This window comes from Panthera onca, chromosome A1 (genome assembly GCF_046562875.1).
Source record: "Panthera onca isolate mPanOnc1 chromosome A1, mPanOnc1 haplotype 2, whole genome shotgun sequence".
Lineage (NCBI taxonomy): Eukaryota > Metazoa > Chordata > Mammalia > Carnivora > Felidae > Panthera > Panthera onca.
This window is the reverse complement of record NC_138339.1, coordinates 4,883,366-4,904,664: the sequence shown is the minus strand read 5'-3', so window position 1 is coordinate 4,904,664 and position 21,299 is coordinate 4,883,366. Positions and strand designations below refer to the sequence as shown.

Sequence of the window (21,299 nt, the reverse complement as noted above, 5' to 3'; positions counted from 1 at the left end):
CGTCACACGGCGGTGGGACGTGGGGTTAATGGAGCGGGGCTTTAGGAGCCACAAAACCAGACCAGAGTCTCGTTTGAAAGGCAGTGATGATTGCGTAGTGCTCGTCAGGGACACGGGGGCGGGACAGTCACTGCCACGTCAGCCGAGGAAAGGCCAGCGGGTGCATGGGGGCCCCACGCTGCTCTGCGGGGTTGGGGGGCCAAGGAGACTCGGGGTCACCTGGACCGAGGTAGGGGAAGCGCTGAGGGTGGCGAGGAAGGGCTGTGGGCTCCAGGCCCGGCTCTGCAACCTGCAAGGAGCCTCGTCTCCGACGATGGTCGGGGAGGCCCCAGGGAGCCGTGCCTGTTGTCGGTGGTGTGAGGTGTGACCCGTGTTCGCATTTGAGCAGCTGGAAGAATCTAGAGATTCTGGCATCGGAAGTGTGTGTGAACTCTGGATTTGGGGCTTACTCCACTGGGAGCTTGTAGAAAGAAAAACCGGCCAACGCGAGGATGTCGAGGATATTTAGGACGTGAGGAAGTTGCTGATCGGCCTTTGAGAAAACCTTCCGTAGGATCACAGACTAAAATGCCCCCCCGGGGTTTAGGCATGTTGTTTCTGGAGAGGCTGCGTGTTCCCCTCTCTAGATGAAGGTAGGACGCTTAACGCTCACGCACAGCCATCTTGTTCGTAGGAAACCGGACACCCTCCAGTGTCCCATCGTGTTATGTGGATGGCGGGGAAAGGCCTCCATTCGGACTTTTGTGCCCAAGAACGAACGGCTTCATTATCTCAGGATGATGGGGCTGGAGGTGCTGGCGGAGAAGAAGAAGGAAGGGGCCGTCCTGGCGCCTGAGAGCGCGGGTGGCTCGGGGCCGCCGGAGGCCGAGGAGGCCGGGGCCGAACACGACGTGGAGCCGGCCGCCAGCGCCAGCGTGGACGCGGCCCTGGGCCCCGACCCGGCCGAGGGCGCCCTGCCCCGGTGAGGAGGCCTCCACCTGGGTGCCCAGAGCCAAACCCGGAGCTTCTGACCCACAAAGTGCATACTTTTGAAAACTGGTGGAAATGATAGAACAGTCTGTAAATGACCTCAGTGCTGCTTTCATGATACTTTTTTAGCCCGTTTACGGTTTCTTTGGCAAAGCTGGTCCATGGTGCGTGTTTCAGGCGGTCGTAGACTCTCACCGTTAAGGTCTTAAACTTCTATCGAGAAACAAAACTGCCCTTGAAGGAATTTTCAGGTCCCTTTTGTTACGCCTCTATTGGGCTTAATTATTGTTTTAATTATTATTTATAGAAAGAATCTAACTCCTGAATCGTTGGAAGACCGTTTTGTAAACCTTAATAGCTGTGAAGTTGCACGTTAACAGTGTGACGTTCACATGCGGTGGGCTAATATCTGAAGCCTCAGATGACTTGTGTGCCTTCGTAATAAAAGTCAAATAAACTTTTCTCAGAGGAAGAGCTGTCTCGTGGGCTGTGGTACTATGAGAGTTTTGTGTGCTTTTATTGAATGGGGCATGTTGTGGTTTTAGTCTTTAAATGGGGTTGGGATCCTTGGAACGTTTAAATAAATCGTTGATGACGATGTGTATGTGCGAATGACCCATTTCAGTCTTCAGGAGGCGGAAGGAGTAAACTTCCTTTTGGGCAAATGGAAATGGTAGAATTCACGCACTCTTAGCTGGTCAAAGGACTTGTAGCATGAAGGTGTCACAAAGCGTTCCTGTGGGCTTCGCCCTCCTTGTGCCAGAGGGTCCAGTCAGTCGGGTCACAGGAGGTGTGGGCTTGGCCGGGGGCTCACCTGGGCCCCTGGGGCACCGTGGTTCCCAGCCTGCAGGTGATACACTTCAGGCAGGCGCTGCAGGGGACCCTTTCCCTCAGTCGCTTCCTGAGTTCCTGCCACGTGCCAGGCAAGGTCCTGGGGCTGGTGGCGAGGGTTTTCCAGAAGTGTGATGGTTGTGAGAAAGGAGAGTGCAGTGTGGAGAACCGTCAGGTCCCTGCCCCCTCGCTGGCCCAGTTGTTACCATCTTAGTTTATCAGAGCCCCTGCTGATTCCCCTCCCCCACCCACCTCTTTGAATCACAACTCCAAGACGAGGACCTTTTTTCTTTGTGGCAAATGACCCCGTGTCCTCCTGCGGCACCTGGTAGGTGGTTGCAGCATAAACGTTCGCGTTGACGTTGATGTCAGATGACCCTCAGTCCTGGGCCCCCGTCCCGCCTGTCGGCCCGGTCCAGCTGTCCCGCCTTTCGGGTCCCTTCCGATGCGGAGCGGCTGTCTGTCCTCCGTGATGGTGACATTTTCGGGGGTCACAGGTCAGTTACCTTGTGGACTGCTTCGGCTTTGGTCTGTGTCCTGTGTTCGGCAAGAATACTGCAGAGGAGCTCCGCTCGCTCACTGGGACGTGGGACGAGGCCCTCGTGGACTTGTCCGCCTCCTGGTGGGTTTCACGTGGTTTCCCGTGGTTTCCCGTGGTTCGCGTGGCGTGTGCTGGCCTCGTGTCTCCACGAGAAGGTCCCGCACTCTGCCGGGAGACGCCGCAGGACTGCGTGCACCTGTTCCGTACCAGGCTTCCCGCTGCAGCGTCTCCGGGCGGTCCGTCCCCCACCGCTCTGCCACGTTACTGGTTTGTCCTCAACATTCCCTGTTCCTCCTCCTCCTCCTCCGGTCACTTCACGTTCATTTATGTATATCCCTGATGTTGTTGCCCACCTTGTCCCCGAAATGGCTGCTGGGAGCCGCTTCCACTTGGTCCCCCTGGCCTTGCACACGCACCCGTCATGCTGCTTTCTCATACGGTGAGATGCCAGGTCCTGGAGTCACCCCTGGGGAGCCCCCGCTTTCATGGAGCACGGTGGTTGGAAACCAAGATCTGGAGGTAGGTGTGTGCATAGCTACTGAGGCGTCATTTCTTTTTTATTTAAAAAAAATTTTTTTTTTATATGTTTACTTGTTTTTGAGAGAGAGCGAGAGGGAGAGGAGCAGAGAGAGGGGAAGACGGAATCCGAAGCAGCCTCCAGGTTCTGAGCCGTCAGCACAGAGCCTGATGTGGGGCTTGAACTCACAGACTGTGACCTGAGCCAGAGTCAGATGCTCAACCGACGGAGAGCCTCCCAGGTGCCCCACGAGGGGTCATTTCTTACGAACCACACAGAACTAGGAATTAAATGTGTCTGTGGACACACGCCCTGCACGCATACAAACACACACACGTCACACCAGTACAGCAGATGTCAGCCCCCCCCCTCCCCGCCCCCCCGGGCTTCTACTGTCTGAGTGTGTCGCTCCCAGTGGAGACGCCCGGGGACCCAGGGCACCACAGCCCAGAGACACAAGGCCAGCTTCCTGCGGTATCTCTCTGGTGCCCCCTACAGACCCACTGCAGCGCGGAGCCAGCTGGCAAAGAGCATTTCAAGGGCGCAGACCTTTGGATGGAGGGCAGTGACTGGCGTAGAGCCCTGAGACCCAAAGTGATTACTAATTCGTGGCTCATTTAATCCAACAACCTAATAGAGGTGGAGGGGTGTGACTAACCTTACTTACAGGTAAGAAAACTGAAGCAGTAATGTCACAGGAGAAGTGACAAAAGACAGGAGTCCAATTTTTAAAGAAGTCTTGACCAGCAGAAGTAGAGCCAGTTGGGTCTGTACGTGGGGGTCTCTGCCTTGAATTACATCCCTTTTAACGGGCCGTCCGCAGTGCAGCAGCCACGCTGTCGTGACTTTCAAGATTTTAGCCGCTTTTCGAAATTGCCAGAAATGAAGGAATCTGCAGAGGGACAAGTGTCGTATTTATATGTGTATGGTTTTGTTTTGTTTTTTAATTAAGGCTATTTAAAATCTCTAAGTTTTTTTGGGTCGCATGTAAACTTCACTTTCATCAAAGCACAGAATAATTAGGGTCTGTCTGGGTTCAGATGTGAATTGAATCCACACGTACAATTTTGCTGCTTCCCAAACCCGAGGACAACTACACGAACGGAATTAAACGCAGGGAAGGGGAGTGCGGCACAGTGCGGTTCGGGAAGCTGGCAAGCAGATGGGCAGGTGGTTCCGCAGAAGCAAGGGCAGAACCCCGGAGAGGCGGTCCCTGCGTCCCACAGAGTTCTAAGTGTCAGACCCGGCCGGGTTTGCGAGCGGCCGGTTCCGGGGGTCCCTCCTCCGCGCTGCTGGCCTGGGGGCAAGCGGCTGTCTGCACGCCCCTCTTCCCTCGACTCCCAGCATGCTTGGGGCAGCCAGAACCTCGCTTTCCCAGCTGACATCATTGGAAGACGCTGTTCTGGAACCTGTCCAGCTCCAGAGAAAAGACCTAAAGATAGTGGCCCCCCTGCCGCATCTCTCAAGGTACAGCCTGTCACATCCCCGCAGAGAGGACGGGTTGTTCCAACTCAGTGTTGCTCATCCCGGATGGCACGGAGCCCCCCTCTTCATCAGGGCCAGACGGCCGGGATCGGGGACACCTGGCAACAGCTGCTGGCACTGAATACGGGGATCAGAGCAAACAGGGAAAAGCAGCTACGAAGAGGCACAGACGTGCAGGGAGCAGGAACGTTTTTAAAAATCATTGTTACTTAGGGGCGCCTGGGTGGCTCAGTCAATTAAGCATCCGACTTCAGCTCAGGTTATGATCTCGTGGTTCATGAGTTCAAGCCCCGCATCGGGCTCTGTGCTGACAGCTCGGAGCCTGGAGCCTGCAGCTTGCTCTGGATTCTGTGTCTCCCTCTCTCTCTGCCCCTCCCCTGCTCATTCTCTCTCTCTCTCGCTCTCTCTCTCTTTCACTCTCTCTAATATAAATAAACATTAAAAAATTTTTTTTTTTAATTTAAAATCCCTGTTACTGAAAAATAAGCTGGACGAAGCCTGATGAGACCCTTTAAAAAAAAAGGTGTTGCTGACATGAACAATTACACTGAAGGTTTTTCCTCCAATTTTAATCGACAATGTGGCAGCACGGCTTCTCCCGAAAGAAGGCATTGGCAGGTGGCAGATGTGGCTGAAGAAGGGCTCTCGTCCATGGACCGCCAGGTTGCGCAGGCCTGGGACGCCTCTGGATGGACCCACGGGCCAGGGGATCGCTGTTCTTGCAGGTGGGCCGGAGGACAGATTTTTCACTGAAGACCTTCTGTGCCCTTTGAACTTTGGAATCCCTATTGAGACGAATAAAAGAAAGTTCCTAAAAAAGGGCGGCAGATGTGCAACATGCGTCCCCAGTGCCATTCGCTGCGACGTCGTTTACGGTAGCAGAAAACCAGGAAGACCCTGGATTCCACGAGGGGCTCTGGTGAAATGAGCATGGCGTAGCCACCGCTGGGCACGTGCTAGAAATGAAGGGGTCGCCAAGAAACGTAAGAGACGAAGGCCGGGTGCGCGAAGTGTGTTTACTCCGCCGCCCTTTGTGTGAGCAGGAAGAAACACATGCTTACACACGCTCGAACTTCGGAAAGTGCGTCAGCCGACTCAGGAAGGGTACGGAAGAAGTTGACCGTTCTGGTTGCCTTGTGGGAGGGGATCTAGGTGGGCTGAGGCCCAAGGTCAGGATGGAGATTTTGAACACTGAACCATGGGAGTGTTGGACACACTCAGAAAATGAATTTAAGGGGGCGAGTGGGTGGCTCAGTTAAGTGAGTGTCCGACTTTGTTCGGCTCAGGTCATGAGCTCACAGTTTGTCGGTTCGAGCCCCGCGTCAGGCTCTGTGCTGACAGCTCAGAGCCTGAAGCCTGCTTCGGATTCTGTGTCCCCCTCTCTCGCTGCCCCTTCCCCGCTCTCTCGCTCTTTCAAGAGTAAACATTTAAAAATGTTTCTTTGTCAATAAATTTAAGTGGCGCAGAAAGGGTGCCATGCCTATGAGTCCAGAGGGCGCCTGTGACCCCGTGGGTCGTGTTTCACACCAGAAAATCCAATTACGTCGTCAGCACTTCTCGGGAAACACATCTCCAGCTGCCCTTCTGGGTATCTGTGGCACGTGGTGAGTGGCGTGGCGTGGAGGGTGGGCCCCTGGAGGCAGTCGTTCACATTGAATCCTGTCTCCGCCGCCCACCCCCGGGGGTAACCGCTTCCCAGACTGCCCCCCGTGATCCCGCCCCCGGCACCCCCTCTGTGTGCTCAGGCTGGACCTGGTGAGTGGCTTCCAAGTCAGGACAGATGGCACACGTACTTCTAACATCGAGTTTTAGAGGCGGTGGCTTCTGTCCTGCTAGAACTCTCCCTGGCGGAGTCCAGAGTCCCAAGACCATTCTTAGGTTCCATGGTTCCCCAGGACTCAGACTGTGGTTGGGCTCCCAGCCCTGATTCGTACCAGGAAGGAGTGCAGACTCAGAGGCAAGGGGGCGCGGGGTGACCTCCAGGAGAAACCAGGCCCCACGGTGCTAGAGCCCCGGCCCAGGGGAGCCGCGCAGCACACTCTTGGCTCACCCGGCAGGACGGGACGGCGTGTGTGAAATGTCTACCGGGGAAGCTCACGAGAGACTCCACACCGGGGCCGCACAGGCACGTGGAAAGCTCCAGAGCTCCACCAGGAAAGCAGGTGCCCTGTGTATCTTCAGCGTGAGCGGTTCAGGCACAGCGAACCCTCCTTATGCGTTAGGGTGGGGAGACACTCCCCAAATCCACATTTCCAGATGCCGACCAATGGCCGGCCTCGTACCGGCGCCTTCCGAGGATGGCGGTTTCGGCCCTGCTGTGCCGACCCTTCCCCGCACTGGCTCAGTCACCGATGGAGTGAGCGCCACGTGGAGAACAGGAACCGCTGAAGGCCCTTCCGTCCCTCCAGCCCTGTGCGCCTGAATCCTGCCCACAACCACGTACATGAGCTTGGAAGTGGGTCCTTCCCGAGCAGAGTCTTTGTTTTTTGTAGTTTTTTAAAAAATTTGAGTACAGTTGACACGCAATTCTCCATTAGTTTCAGGTGTATGACGTAGTGACGTGACAAGTTTATTCGTCGTGCGATGCTCCCCGCAAGCGTGACCGCCGTCTGTGCCCCTCCTTGAGAGACCCACAGCCTCGGGAGAGGCCTTGAAGCTGCAGACCCCCCCCCCCCCCACGCGAGCCACACCCAGATTCCTGGCCCACAGAATCTGAGACGAGATGGCCCAAGCCCCCAGATGCTGGGGTGACCGTCGTGCGGCCGTAGACGACAGACACAGTAGGTTACTGACTGTGTGACCCTGGGCAAGTTTCTTAATGTCACCAGACCTCCATTTCCTCGTCTGTGAAATGAGCATAGCGATAGCACCCTCCCGATCGGGGGTGCTGAGCGCTGACTTTGTGACCATGTGAGACATGCTGAGTGTAAACAGCCCTGGCCAGCAAGCCTTTCAAGGTGGAGCCTGGGCTTTTGGGCTCAGGCCTTGGTTCCTTTTGGGATTGAGTAAAACCTTTTGATCAAGGGAGACCGGTCATGCGGGTGAAGTGTGCAGCGGCTGAAATTGTGGGTTTTGCCCCCTCGGTCTGCTCCTGGGACGGTGCTGAGTCTCGGTGGTGCGGTCGGTCCCGACGGTGGGGCCCTTACAACCGAGCATCCGTGCGTGGTTCCTGTGCTCTCATTCTCCTTCCTTCGGTTTGGGGGCGGGGCGTTCAGGATGCATCTCCTAAACGGCCAGGGACGCACAGCCCAGGAGCTGGCCGCAGCAGCAAATACGGCCCCAGTCCCTGTCCCTCCCGCCCTCAGAGCCAAACTGCAGTAGTGAAGATTGCTTTAAACTAGTGGATGAAAAACTAGCAGAAACTGGTTAACGTTGGCCTCGCATTAAAAGTATCCAACCACCTGGGAAATAACGCAAATTTGTGTCCCGATTAGATTTTTTGTAAGATCGTTGTTGGCGTCTGGAGAAAGACTGCACTTTAAAAAAAAAACCTTTTTATGTTTGTTTATGTTTGAAGGGGGCGGGTGGACAGAGCATGAGCAGGGGAGGGGCAGAGAGAGAGGGAGACACAGAATCCGAAGGAGGCTCCAGGCTCCGAGCTGTCAGCAATGAGCCCGACACGAACTCATGGACCGCGAGGTCATGACCTGAGCCGAAATCAGACGCTCAACCGACTGAGCCACCCAGGCGCTCCTGGACTGCACTTTTTAAAGTAAAATGGTAATAAAGTTTCTAAGTAGTTCCACCGGTTTTAAACAATGACAACCACAAGAGGCCAGAGCGCACAGCAGAGGGGTCTGTTCAGTACCTGTGGACGGCTACGCTTTTTAATAATCAGTCATCTCTCACTGATAGCATTGGATCCATTTACATTTTGGGGCGGGGGGCTCTTCGAACTGTTAGACAAGCCACCCGTGCAGAAGAGACACAGTACATACAATGCGTGGCCATGCAGGCTTTTGCTCCCAGCATGTCCGGGACATCAAGTCTGGGTGGGTGAGGGAAGGCCAAGGTGAGCCGGACCGGCCTGCCTGGGAGGGAGGCCGGAGTTTGCATTAAGGCCGATTCAGCAGTGTTTTTGTTTCCGCAGGTTCCCTGGGAGACAGACCGTGGGCTGGAGAGTTGCATGCGGGAGGTCTGGCTCCGTCCCCTGGGGTTGGGTCACACACACACAGGTGCAGGCTCACATCTGCTCCGCCAGTGAGACCCGCTTGCCAACATGGCAGGAAGACCGACAGAGGCACTGTGCCTTCCCAAGGGCTGGAGGAAAGAGTCACAAAATTGTATGAGTCCAACCAAGGACGGGGGGGAGGGGAAGAAGTTAGAGATGAGGAAACATAATAAACAGAAAACGCAAAAAGATCAAAATAACAGAAACAGGACTGACTATACTAAGGTGGGGGGGAGGGGAAGAAGTTAGAGATTGAGGAAACATAATAAACAAAACGCAAATAGCTCAAAATAACAGAAACGGGACTGACTATACTAATGAGAGGTGCAGGTAGGTTTTTTTGGTTTTTTTGTGTGTTTTGAAGAGGTCGACTTGCAGAGGGCTTGGTATTTGAGGGGTTCCAGTCAATGGGCCGCCTCCAGCCCTATCCTCCTCCCCGAGGCCACCAGCAGGAAGACTGTCCTCCCAGGGAGGTGTCCCACACAGCACAGACACGGGTCAATGTTCCCCCTATTAGATGCTGACATCTGTACAGAACGTTCAGCTGCCATCTGTTTTCATTTGATAATAGAGCTTGGAGATTACTTCCTATCAGTACATCAGGAGCTCCAATCATTGTTTAAAACTTATTTTTCTATTTTTTAAAGTTTATTTTGAGAGAGAGAGAAAGAGTGGGGGAGGAGCAGAGTGAGAGACCGAAAGAATATTAAGCAGGCTCCGTGGTCAGCAAGGAGTTCGCCACGGGGCTTGAACCCAGGACCCGGGGATCATGACCTGAGCCAAAATGAAGAGTTGGACGCTCAACCTGCTGAGCCATTCAGATGCCCTAGGAGCTCCAATTCCTTTACCAGGTGCAGAGGGTCCTTTTAACCAGACCCTGTGAACAGACACTGGGGGTGGTTCCAGTGTTTTGCTACTACCCAAAAATCTGTAGTGAATAAACCGTATGTCTCATTTCCAATGTTGCACATGCACGTGGACTAGGATAATTCCTGGAAGTACTACTTGTTGGTCAAGGAGGATGTGCGTTTTTAATTGTAATAGGTATTACGTGTATCAATATTAATATCAAATAAAATTGAGTTTGTAGCAAGACATGTTAAATGGGAAAAACACGAATATAGGTTTTATACCAATGAATTGTAGAACATATTTTGTAAGAACATACGACATACTTTAACCTTAAAGCAAAATACTGAAAACAAATGTTACCAACAGAAGAAATTGGCAAGTCTACATTTATATTAAGAAATTTTGGGGAAAAGAAAATTTGGGGGGCGCCTGGGTGGTTCATTCGGTTAAGCATCCGACTTGGCTCAGGTCATGATCTCACGGTTGGTGGGTTCGAGCCCCGTGTCAGGCTCTGTGCTGACAGCTCAGAGCCTGGAGCCTGCTTCCGATTCTGTTTCCCTCTCTCTGCCCCTCCCCTGCTCACTCTCTGTCTGTCTCTTTCTCAAAAATAAACATTAAAAATTTTCTTTAAAAACAAGAAATTTTAATAACAGCATCAATCGGAAATTGACAGAATAGGATAAAGGGATGTGGGTATCAGTTAACAAATGCGAGTGAACACAAAGCAATGAAATAGAAAATATACTTAAGGTGATCAATAATTCGGAAGCTTTTGAAAAGACCAATAAAATAGACAAATCTCAGGTACCTACTCAAGAAAGAAAAAGACCATTACACCACTGGAGAGACTCTCAAGCTTACAAGAACACCACGTTGCCTTTCGTGCCAACAGTTTGAAAACAGCTGAAATAAAAACACCCAGGAAAGCATAAGTTACCAGCATTATTTCAAGAAGAGAAAAATGTCGGCAGGAATAATAACCATAGAAAGAAGAAACAGTCAGCTGGAGATGTGCCCACATCCACACCACCCCCAACGTGGACACCGGGCCCAGGGAGATTTTTGAGGTCGGCTTTGCCACATTTCCAGGAAAACACCTCTTTCCTATGTTAAATTCATTTTATAGAAAAAGTCAGAACGTTTCCCCCATTATTCCATGCTGGCATACCTGGGAGGCCCCCCACGGACAAGGGTCCATACAGAAAAGGAAACGTTGTTGCGAAACCACTCATGTAAGACTAAGTGAATATTAGCTAAACAGAAGGAGCAGGCAGTTGCAAAATGGATTCATCATTCATGGAATAAGAGGACTTCTAAACTTTATACGATGCCCTATCTTATTCCATATATCGTAGATAGTATTTATTATACATCCATGTTGTAAAATGCATCAGCTATGAACTTACATGGTTTAACACAATTACATAGGAATTATAAATATTAAGAGGATAAAGGAGAACAATTAAAACCTCGGTTTGATGAAATTCAAGACTCATCCCTTATTTTGAAAAACAACAGTAAGCTAAGAATGGAAGGGAAACCTGTTTAACTCGACGAAGGATATTTGTCAGAAATCCTGTGTCATACAACCTACCGAATAGTAAAATATTAGCGACAGACAGGAACCGGGTAACGCATACTGCTCACTTCACCTCAGCTAGTCCACACTGAAATGCCCGTCAGTGCAAGAGGACTACAAGAAGAGATCAGGTGTAGCAGGGAGAGAGCTGCGACTAATGCTGCCGTTCTGTGCAGGTCAGATCATTACCCATGGGTGAAAACCCCAGAGAATAAACAGGAAAGGTATACAAGCTCATACTAGTTTAGCAATTGAATGAAGATGAAAGACCAAGGTTTTTAACAAATTGACACATGGGGAGACAATATTCACCACCTACGTATATACACGTAGTAGATGACACATTGTGTCCATATGTAAATAGCCTCCACAAATCAATAAGATGAGCAGTTTGCAAGCAGACAAAGGATATGAAGAGGTAATTTGCAGAAGACCTACAGTAGACAGCCCTGCGCATAGGTTCCACTTTTCACTCATCAGAGTGACAAAAGTTTAAGGAGTAATAATATCCGGTGATGATGATGGTGTGAGAAAGTGGGCGGCTTCATTCATCACCATCTGTTTGGAAGGTGGGCTTTCCCCGTGCTCCTGGCTTCACTTCAGGGGAGGTGCCGTTTCTGATGCCACCGTCGTGCCGTCGGGTTAAGTGAACGTCTGAGCACGTGGGTCACCGTTGCTGTCTCTGGGGCTTGGGTCCCAGGAGCTGCCAAAAGCCAGGAGTCGGATGGATGGGGAGCCTCCTCCCCGCAGCCTCGTCCCTCTCACAGTGCCCAACAGCGGCCGAGCTCATCTGTGGGCTCGCTCATCTGTGGCCGAGCTCATTTAGTTTCCGTCCTGCTGGCTGTGACACCTTTGAAGGTGACAATCCCAGTGGAGTCCTTCACTAGCGTGAGACACGCAAAGGGTCAAAGCAGAAGCCGTATGGCTGTTCTCCAGTGTCGCCCGAAAGTCGGAGAGCGGAGAGGTCCCCACGCTCTTTGACCAGCTGAACTCCTGAGGCCGCGCCCGCTCACTGCAGACCTGTGCGAGCAGCATTGCACCTGTTCGTCGACATGCTGTCCATCGGCTAGTTCGTTTTGCTTCCCGTCAGCCCCCCTCCCTCCAGACAGCCAGCCCCACGAAGACAGTGCCTGGTGCCCAGGGGGCAGTCTGCGAGCCTCTGCTGAGCGAACGTTGGTGAATGAATACCCAGCGGCAGGTGCCCTGTGCGACGGCGGCCTCTCGTGGGGGACACTGAGTTCTCTGTCCTGGTGACAGGTGAGGTGTCTCAGCCTCAGGGGTACAGTGTGGAAGGGAGGAAGTGGGGGCAGTCTCTGCTTCGCCTGCCTCCTGTCACGAGACTCAGGGAGGGGGCGGAGCTTGTCTCAGGCCACCAGGCCACCTGCCCCGGGCCACCAGGTCCTCCTCCACTGCAGGAGCTGGCCCTGAATCAGGCAGTGCTTTGTGAAGCTTGTACCTGGCCGGTGATTCTCCACCTGGATCCCCCGCTTGTCTCCTTAGCCAGCAAGTGCCGAGTGCCCATCGCCTCATTTCAACAGAGAAACGTGCTCGGAGGTGGGCCCTGTTACCTGGCACGGTTCAGGATGAGGAAGCTCCCCAGGGGCGTGGTCTCCTGCCTCCCGAGGGCAACAGTGGGAACAGACACTCCTTTTGGAGACCTTTGGGCATGTAGTTGAAAAAAACCTATTTATTCAGCTTATGAATATGAATCGTACATTTGGAAGATGACACCCAAATGTTAAAAAAAACAAACATTAGTTGCAGGAAATGAAGCTCATTACAATCCTCTTGGCTTGTGTAGAAGACTTCCTCTTGCACCGAAAACCATGAAATACCTAGGAATAAATCTCACCAAAGAGGTGAAAAATCTATATACTGAAAACTAGAGAAAGCTGATGAAAGAAACTGAAGAAGACACAAAAAAATGGAAAAAGATTCCATGCTCCTGGATAGGAAGAACAAATATTGTTAAAATGTCGATACTACCCAAAGCAATCTACATATTCTAATGCAATCCCTATCAAAGTAACACCAGCATTCTTCACAGAGCTAGAAGCATCCAAAAATGTGTGTGGAACCAGAAAAGACCCCGAATAGCCAAAGCAATCTTGGAAAAGAAAACCAAAGCTGGAGGCATCACAATCCCGGGCTTTAAGCTATACTACAGAGCTGTAATCATCAAGACAGTATGGTACTGGCACAAGAACAGACACTCCTATCAATGGAACAGAATAGAGAACCCAGAGATGGACCCACAAATGTATGGCCAACTCATCTTTGACAGGAAAGAATATCCAATGGAATAAAGACAGTCTCTTCAGCAAGTGGTGCTGGGAAAACTGGACAGTGACATGCAGAAGAATGAACTTGGACCACTTTCTTACACCACACCCAAAAATAAACTCAAAATGGATGAAAGACCTCAGTGTAAGACAGGAAGCCATCGAAATCCTTGAGGAGAAAGCAGCCAAAAACCTCTTTGATCTTGGCTGCAACAACTTCTTAACACGTCTCTGGAGGCAAGGGAAACAAAAGCAAAAATGAACTACTGGGACCTCATCAAAATAAAATCTTCTACACAGTGAAGGAAACAATCAGCAAAACTAAAAGGCAACCGACAGAATAGGAAAGATATTTGCAAATGACATACCAGATAAAGGCTTAGTATCCAAAACCTATAAAGAACTTATCAAACTCAACACCCCAAAAACAAACAATCCAGTGGAGAAATGGACAAAAGACATGAACAGACACTTTTCCAAAGAAGACATCCAGATGGCCAACCGACACATGAAAAACTGCTCAACACCACTCATCATCAGGCAAATATAAATCAAAAGCACAATGAGATAACACCTCACACCTGTCAGAACGTCTAACACTAACAACTCAGGCAACAACAGATGTTGGCGAGGATGTGGAGAGAGAGGATCTCTTTTCCATTGTTGGTGGGAATGCAAACTGGTACAGCCACTCTGGAAAACAGTATGGAGGTTCCTCAAAGAACTAAAAATAGAACTACCCTACGACCCAACAATTGCACTACTAGGCATTTATCCACGGGATACAGGTGTGCTGTTTTGAAGGGGCACATGCAACCCCACGTTTACAGCAGCACTATCAACAGTAGCCAAAGTACGGAAAGAGCCCAAATGTCCATCGATGGATGAATGGAGAAAGAAGATGTGGTATATATACACAATGGAGTATTACTCGGCAATCAAAAAGAATGAAATCTTGCCATTTGCAACTACGTGGATGGAACCGGAGGGTATTATGCTAACTGAAATTAGTCAGAGAAAGACAACAATCATGTGACTTCACTCATATGAGGACTTTAAGAGACAAAACAGATGAACATAAGGCAAGGGAAACAAAAATAATATAAAAACAGGGAGGGGGACAAAACAGAAGAGACTCATAAACATGGAGAACAAACTGAGGGTTACTGGAAGGGGTGTGGGAGGGGGGATGGGCTAAAAGCGTAAGGGGCATTAAGGAATCTACTCCTGAATCATTGTTGCACTATATACTAACTTGGATGTAAATTAAAAAATAAATTATTAAAAGAAAACCGCTGCAAATCTAGCAGACAGGGAACACCTGTCTCTTTCCCGGTAATGTCGCAAAGGAGGAGGGAGAGGGGGAGGAGATGGAGATGATTCCCCTTCCACCCCCGGGCGGCTCCCCTCCAAACCTCAGGGGCCAAACCTCCAGGGCTGGGGCAGGGGACACAGGCCAGGCCTCCTCTGAAAGGGACAGTAGGGGTTCTTGGAGCCAGACGGCGGGGCCGGGCTGGGCCTGGGGTGGGGGGCTCCTGCACCCATGCCTGTCTCACGCTTTGTCATCTGGAGGGGGCACTGCGGCCACCGGCGTCTGAGTCCCGTGGAGCGGTCTGGGGTGTGGCTGGGACTGCCACCTTCACTGGCCTGCCCTCAGTCGGGGTGCGTGTGCAGCGGGACCAGAGACCCCCAATATCAGGAAGAAACGCACCGATACCAGCGGCTGCGGAAGGAAGTGTAGACTGCAGACCATCTGCGCCCCTGGACCCCGTGCCGGGACTTCAGTCTGGCTCTGGTCCCCATGTGTGCGGCCCTTAGGCTGTCAGCTGAGGGACGGCAGGGTGGCTGGGTGGGCTGAGGCAGAGGAAGGACTCACCTGCCAGGTGACCCTCGGCTGGCCCAGGACAGAGGGGGTGGTGGGAGCCGGCCGGGTCCCTGTGCCGCGGGATCGCGGTGCATTCCGTGGCTTCTTCCCGATGACCGGGCGGGATGAGCCTCCGGAGCCTGGGAGCGTGGGCTCCGCTCACAGGGACACCCTGGGGAAGGCCTGGGCACTGGGGATGGGGAGCTGGTAGGGGCCAGCTCGGCCCTAGGAGGCCACACGGGTACGTGGCCTTTCCACATGTTCTTGTGTGGCCCCCGATAAACGTGAATACGAAGATCAGACCAATGGGGGGGTGACAATGCCCCTGACCGTCCTCCTTCCCCGCGTGCCCCCCACCCCCTCACCTCCAGCCTTCCATCCCATTTTCAACTCTGCCTGGTGGGAACGGCACCAGGGATGCGCTGAGCAGGCTTCCCTCCGTCGCCTGACGTCCCCTGACCTGGCTCATAGCAACCAGCTCCGCGTGTGGGGGGTGGTTTGCTACCTTAACCAGAGGGGGGCCCTGGACCCACCCTCTAGTCCTGGCCCCAGTGAGTTACAGGGTGAAGCAGAAGGTCACACGGATCTATTTGAGGGCAGGCAGCAGAGGCTGCGACAGCATTGCTGTGATGTAGGGGCACTGGGAAGAGAATGGTCGCCATGGGGTGCACAACGAATGATTCCGTCTTCTAGACAAAGGCATGTCGCACACCAGGCACCAGCCACCTGCCTCCCCCGGGGGTTTCTCATAGACCAAATTAGGTGGCCGGTGGTCTGGATTCCACTCAGCTGCAAACAAGCACCAATTAATCCTCACGAGCCAAAAAGAGCTGCAGTGCCTCCATTCTGCACACCCCCTCTCCCCCCGAGGGCTGCGGGTGGGGGTGCAAGGTGTGCCCCCTCCTTCCCGAGCTCTCCGTCCTGTACCATTACGTGTCTCACTCTTCCGGGGAGAGCCACGGCCAGGACCAGCTTTCAGGAATGTGTTTTTCTAGTCCCCTGGAGTCACTGATGGCAGAGAACTCCCAGGCTGACCCCGCTGGCCGCGGTGGCCGCTCTAGCACCCAGGTGGCCAGGAGAGACGAGGCACAGCCACCACACGCATTTTGCTGCAGTGCCTTTCTAGAAACTGCTTTGGAAGGCAGGCAGTGTTTTCCCAAAGGAATAACATACGGCAGGAAATGGTTGGGGGGTGCCTGTTGTACCAAAGACCCGGCACCAAATCAATCATAGCTGAAACCAAAACACGTGTCATGAACACAGAAGCGAGGCGACAGTAAACGTCAGTAATGAAGGGAATGAACATCCGTATCCACGAAGACCCAGAATTTCAGAGCTCCGCTTCACCCTCCGCCCCCGCCTGTAGGTAAGGAAATGGTGTTCCCGATAGACAAGGGCTCTCATCCAAAGTCACAGAGCCGGACACAGCAGGGCAGGGGCCCGGGGACATGCGGGTGTCCTCCCCCAGGAATGGCACTTTCCACGCAGCACTGCCTTCTGAGTGAGGGGGTGCTGTGCCCAAGGTCAGGGGGCCCCCAGGCGACCAGCCGGTGCACCCCACACATGGAAACGTCGCCCCTAGGATCACACATCCCCACCTGCCTGAGACCTATATCCCGGCTCCGCGAAACGAGGAACCCTTCGCTGATCGTATTTCTTACACTTGGGTGTGGACGGGATTTGCGGTGGGGGAAGCGGGGAATTGCCTGGGCAGCCCTGTCTCCTCCACATCACCCAGAATGAGGAGGAACTGACGGCGTGTGAGGTCCCCGTTACTCCTTCGCTAGGATCGCGTCCAGTCCTGTATCTGCGCGCCCCGGACAGTCATACGGGCTGGCTCTCGGCCTCAGTTTCTCGTCTGTAACAGCAGGGCTCGCACGGCGCTACGGGGGCTGAGAGCTGAAAGCTTCCGGTGACTTCTCGCCCAGTGGTCTCGCACTTAGGGCGGGAGGCTGGAAGACGGGGCTCTTGCCCCCACACGTTCAGAGGGTGACTGAGGGCCCGCTGTGTGTGTCTGCGGTGCAGGGGGCAGCTTGCACACCAGCTCTCCTGATGCTAGGCAGCTCGCGAAGGCGGGAATGATGTCTGCTCTGCTGGGAACGTCAATTTGTGTTTGCGATGGGCAGTTTCACGTGACACCCTGGCCAAGGGACCACACCAAATCTAGGTATTGCCATGGCGCTGTTTTGTAGTCAAGGAGATTGCCCTCCATGGTGTGGGTGGGTCTCATCCAATCAGTTGAAGGCCTTACGAGCAGAACTGAGGTTTCCCTGAGAAAGAAGAGAGTCTGTCTCAAGACTGCTGCATCTGCCCCTGCCGAGGGTCTCCAGCCCGCCCTTCCTGCCGGCCTGCCCCACGGCTTCCACACGTGTCAGCCCCACGACCGACCGCAGGAGCCGTTCCTTTAAATTTCTCTCCCGCCCCCTCCCCTCCCTCTGCCCCTCTGTCGATGTTCTGCTGGTTTTCTTCCCCTGTCTGTCTGCAGGAAGCCTGGGTGACAGGCTGCCCTCCCAAACCCTGACCATTCAATTTTCATTTGTAATGCAGCATCCATCCTGTTTATTTCTGATAGGTTTTCCCCTCCAGATTGCTTTTGGAATCCCTTCAGAGGTGAGAAGTAGGGGGAAGGGGAATGTTTTTCCTTTTCACGGTTCTGTGAATCTGAAGCAGATTGAGGAGCAACTGAATGGAGAGAAAGAAACCGACAGGAGACCCTTGAAGGCCAAGGGGGCGAAAGAGATTAGTTTGAGAAGACGCTTTCTTTTCTAACGTCCGATGGCTGAGATCTATGAAAAAACAGTGCCTTTTGGGGTTAGCACTGGGCTCTTCATTTTGACTGATGCTTGTGAGGAACAACATAACTCTGCTTTGGGGAGGTTTGAAATAGCCTCTCCCCGTAGCTGAGGCTTAGGGCCCCCGGTCCACCTGCCTCGTTGTTCAGGGAGGGAGTGGGGGATGGCTTGTCCCCAGGGGGACATAATACTGATCCCAGGAGAGCCCTGGCCCCTCTGCTTTCCAGACCAGGAGGCAGCACCACACCAGGAGCACAGGTCAGGAAGCACAGGTTCCTAATCAGCCTGCGGGGGGCGGGGAGGGGGGGCACTCAGTCTGGAAACCACGGTGGACAAGCTTCTGGTTAGGTGCCAGCTTGCAGGCTCCATTGGCCACCACTGGCCCGTGCCCCTGCCCCAGCACGCTTTTTCTGTTGTTTTTTTTAACGTTTATTTTTTGAGAGGGAGAGAGAGAGAGAGCGAGCATGAGCAGGGGAGAGGCAGAGAGAGAGAGAGAGAGGGAGGGAGAGAGGATCCGAAGCAGGCTCCGTGCCGACAGCAGGGAGCACATTCGGCTTTCTCTGGCTGGTCCTAAGTAGGAAACAGCAAAAAAGAGAAAAGAAAAGAAAAGAAAAAAAAAAAAAGAAAAACCAAAACCTTATGGAAGCTGTCAGTTATTACCCAAGTGCTGTCCATTAGCTTCCTGGGTTGTCACTAGGGACACAGGCTGGCTCCCCGCAGGTCTGACCTAGAGAGCCGGGAGAGGCAGGGCTCCCAGCCCCGCGTGGCGACCGCACGTTTGCATCAAGTAATGATGCGCGTGGTTTAAAAATCCCATGTTGCCGAGGGCCTTGTCCCCAACACTCATCCTCTGCCCCCCTCTGAACTCAGCTTTTGCTTTTTCATTTACCTGGAAATTTTAATTGATACGTTAGCCTTTTGTCTCTCGATTCACCAATTTTTGTTGACTTTTTGTGATGGAAAATTTCGAGCATACATACGCGGGGAGGACGGTACCGTGACCTCCCCCACCCCCCCACGCAACAACCCAACAAGTGACATTTCGCCTCATCGTGTTATGTCCGCACACAGACCCTCCTTCCTGAGACGAACACATGTACACACACACCTGCCCCAGGTGATTTTAAAGCAAACCCAAGACGGTCTATCGTTTCATTCACAAATTTCCAGGAGAAACAGACGCATTTTTTTTCTTGCCACACCCTGATACCGTTTGCTCACCTAAAAAGTGCAAGGTGGGTAGAGTCGAATCCTGTCGTGCCCCAGTTAAAAAAAGCCAGCCAGGATCGCGGCGGCCTTCCGGGCTCACCGTGTTGTCACTGCACATTCCCAGGAGACCGTCAGCTCCGTGAGGGGCCGTGTCGATCTCGTGCACAGTCGTCTGTGTCTCCGTCACCTGCACTTGGGAGAGCTCCGGAAACCCTCATCGGATGACTGTGGACGTCCCGAAATAAGCCGTTTCCTCCCCGATTTCTCCCCAGACCGCATTACTGCTCCCTGCAGGACTTCGCTCCCTGCTCTAATAAGCTGAACACCCTTCAGTGGAATCAGCTGGCATTCCAATTTTTATCTTATTAGGACTCGTTCCCCAAATGATTATCCAACCTACTGGTTCTCCACCCTGGCCGCCCATTAGAATCACCTGAGCGGCCGCGAGACCGCCCTAGAGAATCGGATACTGTGGGTCTGGGCACGCGGAGCAGAGGCCGGGGGTTTCACAAGGGTCCTCAGTGGATCCACCGGGCGGCCTGGGTGGAGACCGCTGTCCCCGCATTCTCCAAGCAGTGACAGCGTCCGGGCCGCAGACCCGCCGACCAGCAGAAATATTGCTCGGGATGCCTGAAATCATCGGTTTGGCTCGGATTTTATTTTCAAGCCCAGGCAACAGCTGGAGCCAGGCTGTGAAGCCAGCCGGCACAGCTAATTGAAACCCACGAGGGGCTCTTTCCCGGGGAGATGAGCAGCTCCGACGGGCCCGCCCCACCGTCTGAGTCTTGTATTTGATGCTCCTGACGACTTCAAAGCAGGCTGGGCCCTTCAGAAAGGTAAAGGCTCATTTTTATGCCTTCTGCGTCCCTCAGTAGAGGTGCTACAGGCCATGCAGAGAACCTCAGCGGGCACCTGTCATCACCTGGTAATTGTAGGTTAAATCAGATTTAGTGGGATTTCCACGACACAATTCTGGGATGACCCCATGATCCCTGTCCCCTGGGGGGTATGCCCTTTAAGCGTCCCCTCTCCCTGGATTGCAGGCAGAACTGACAACTATGATGGGATATATCATGCCTGTGAGTAGGTTACTAGTCCGTTGACTTTGAATTAATCAAAAGGGAGCCAGTCCTGGTGGGCGGGCCTGGCCTAATCAGGTGAGCCTCACCAGGGACTGGGCCCTTCCTGGAGGGAGAGCTTGGAAGTTTGAAAGGCTTATGGAGGGAGGACCACGTGGCAAGAACCTGAGGGTGACCTAGAGACAGCTCACAAGACGACGGGGACCTCAGTACTATGACCACAAGGAAATCCGTCCTACCAACAACCTGAGGGACAGACGCTGGCAGTGGGTCCTTTCCCAGCTGAGCTTCCGGATAAGGACGTCGTTGGCTGAGACCCTGAGCAGGGGACCCAGCTAATGCATGTCAGACTCCATGGAAACCAGTGAGATAATACATTTGTGGGTTTTTGTTTGTTGGTTTAGGTTTATTTGTGTTATATATATATATATACACACACACACACACACACACACACATATATATGTATATGTATATATGTGTATATGTATATATGTGTATATGTATATATATATATGTATGTATATAATGTATCACTTAAATCAATTTTAAGCATACGATTCAGTGGCATTCAATTCATTCACAGTTCGGTGCAGCTATTTCCAGAAGTGTTTCACCTTCCCAAACTGAAACACTGTTCCCAGTAAACCCTAACGCCCTGTTTTCCCAGCAACCTCCTTTCTACTTTCGGCCTCTAGGAAATTGACTATTCTAGGTCCCTCCTCTAACTGGAATCTATGGAGTATTTGCCTCTTTTGGCTTAATTCAGCATAATGTCTTCAAGGTTCTCCCCATGTTGGAGCACGTGTCAGATTTTTCTTCCTTTTTATGGTTGGACGATATTGCATTTTACAGACGGACCCCCTGGTGTTTACCCACCTTCTGGCCATCGTGAATAACACCGCTGTGAACGAGGGTGACAAGAATGTGCTCTAGTTCCCAGGTTACGGAATGTGTTGTCATCTGTTACGCAGCCACAGAAAACCGACACAGAAAGGAAAGTCGATTCTAGAAGGAACTCTTCATGTCGTGTGTTGTATTTGTAGACCAGAAGCTTTGTAAATGTCCCAGGGCTTGTCTATAGTTGTCCTGCTGACCTTGCCAGCAGCCGCGGGTGGGGAGCATGAG

The 21,299-nt window shown here is 52.6% G+C and overlaps 1 protein-coding gene and 1 long non-coding RNA gene across 2 annotated transcripts in view; both read left to right on the top strand.

The window, feature by feature from the left end:
- NSUN2 (NOP2/Sun RNA methyltransferase 2) overlaps positions 1 to 1,441 on the top strand; it is a 28,453-nt gene extending 27,012 nt beyond the window's left edge. The window contains exon 19 of the mRNA XM_060634335.3: positions 674 to 1,441. Within this exon, the coding sequence (XP_060490318.3) occupies positions 674 to 965 (292 nt within the window). The 3' untranslated portion in view covers positions 966 to 1,441. The remainder of the gene's footprint in view (positions 1 to 673) is intronic.
- Positions 1,442 to 4,765: 3,324 nt separating this feature from the next.
- LOC144615894 (uncharacterized) lies at positions 4,766 to 7,761 on the top strand. Its single transcript, XR_013554581.2, has 2 exons — positions 4,766 to 6,782; positions 6,881 to 7,761. It is a non-coding gene; the product is annotated as an uncharacterized LOC144615894 (long non-coding RNA).
- The last annotated feature ends 13,538 nt before the right edge of the window (positions 7,762 to 21,299 follow it).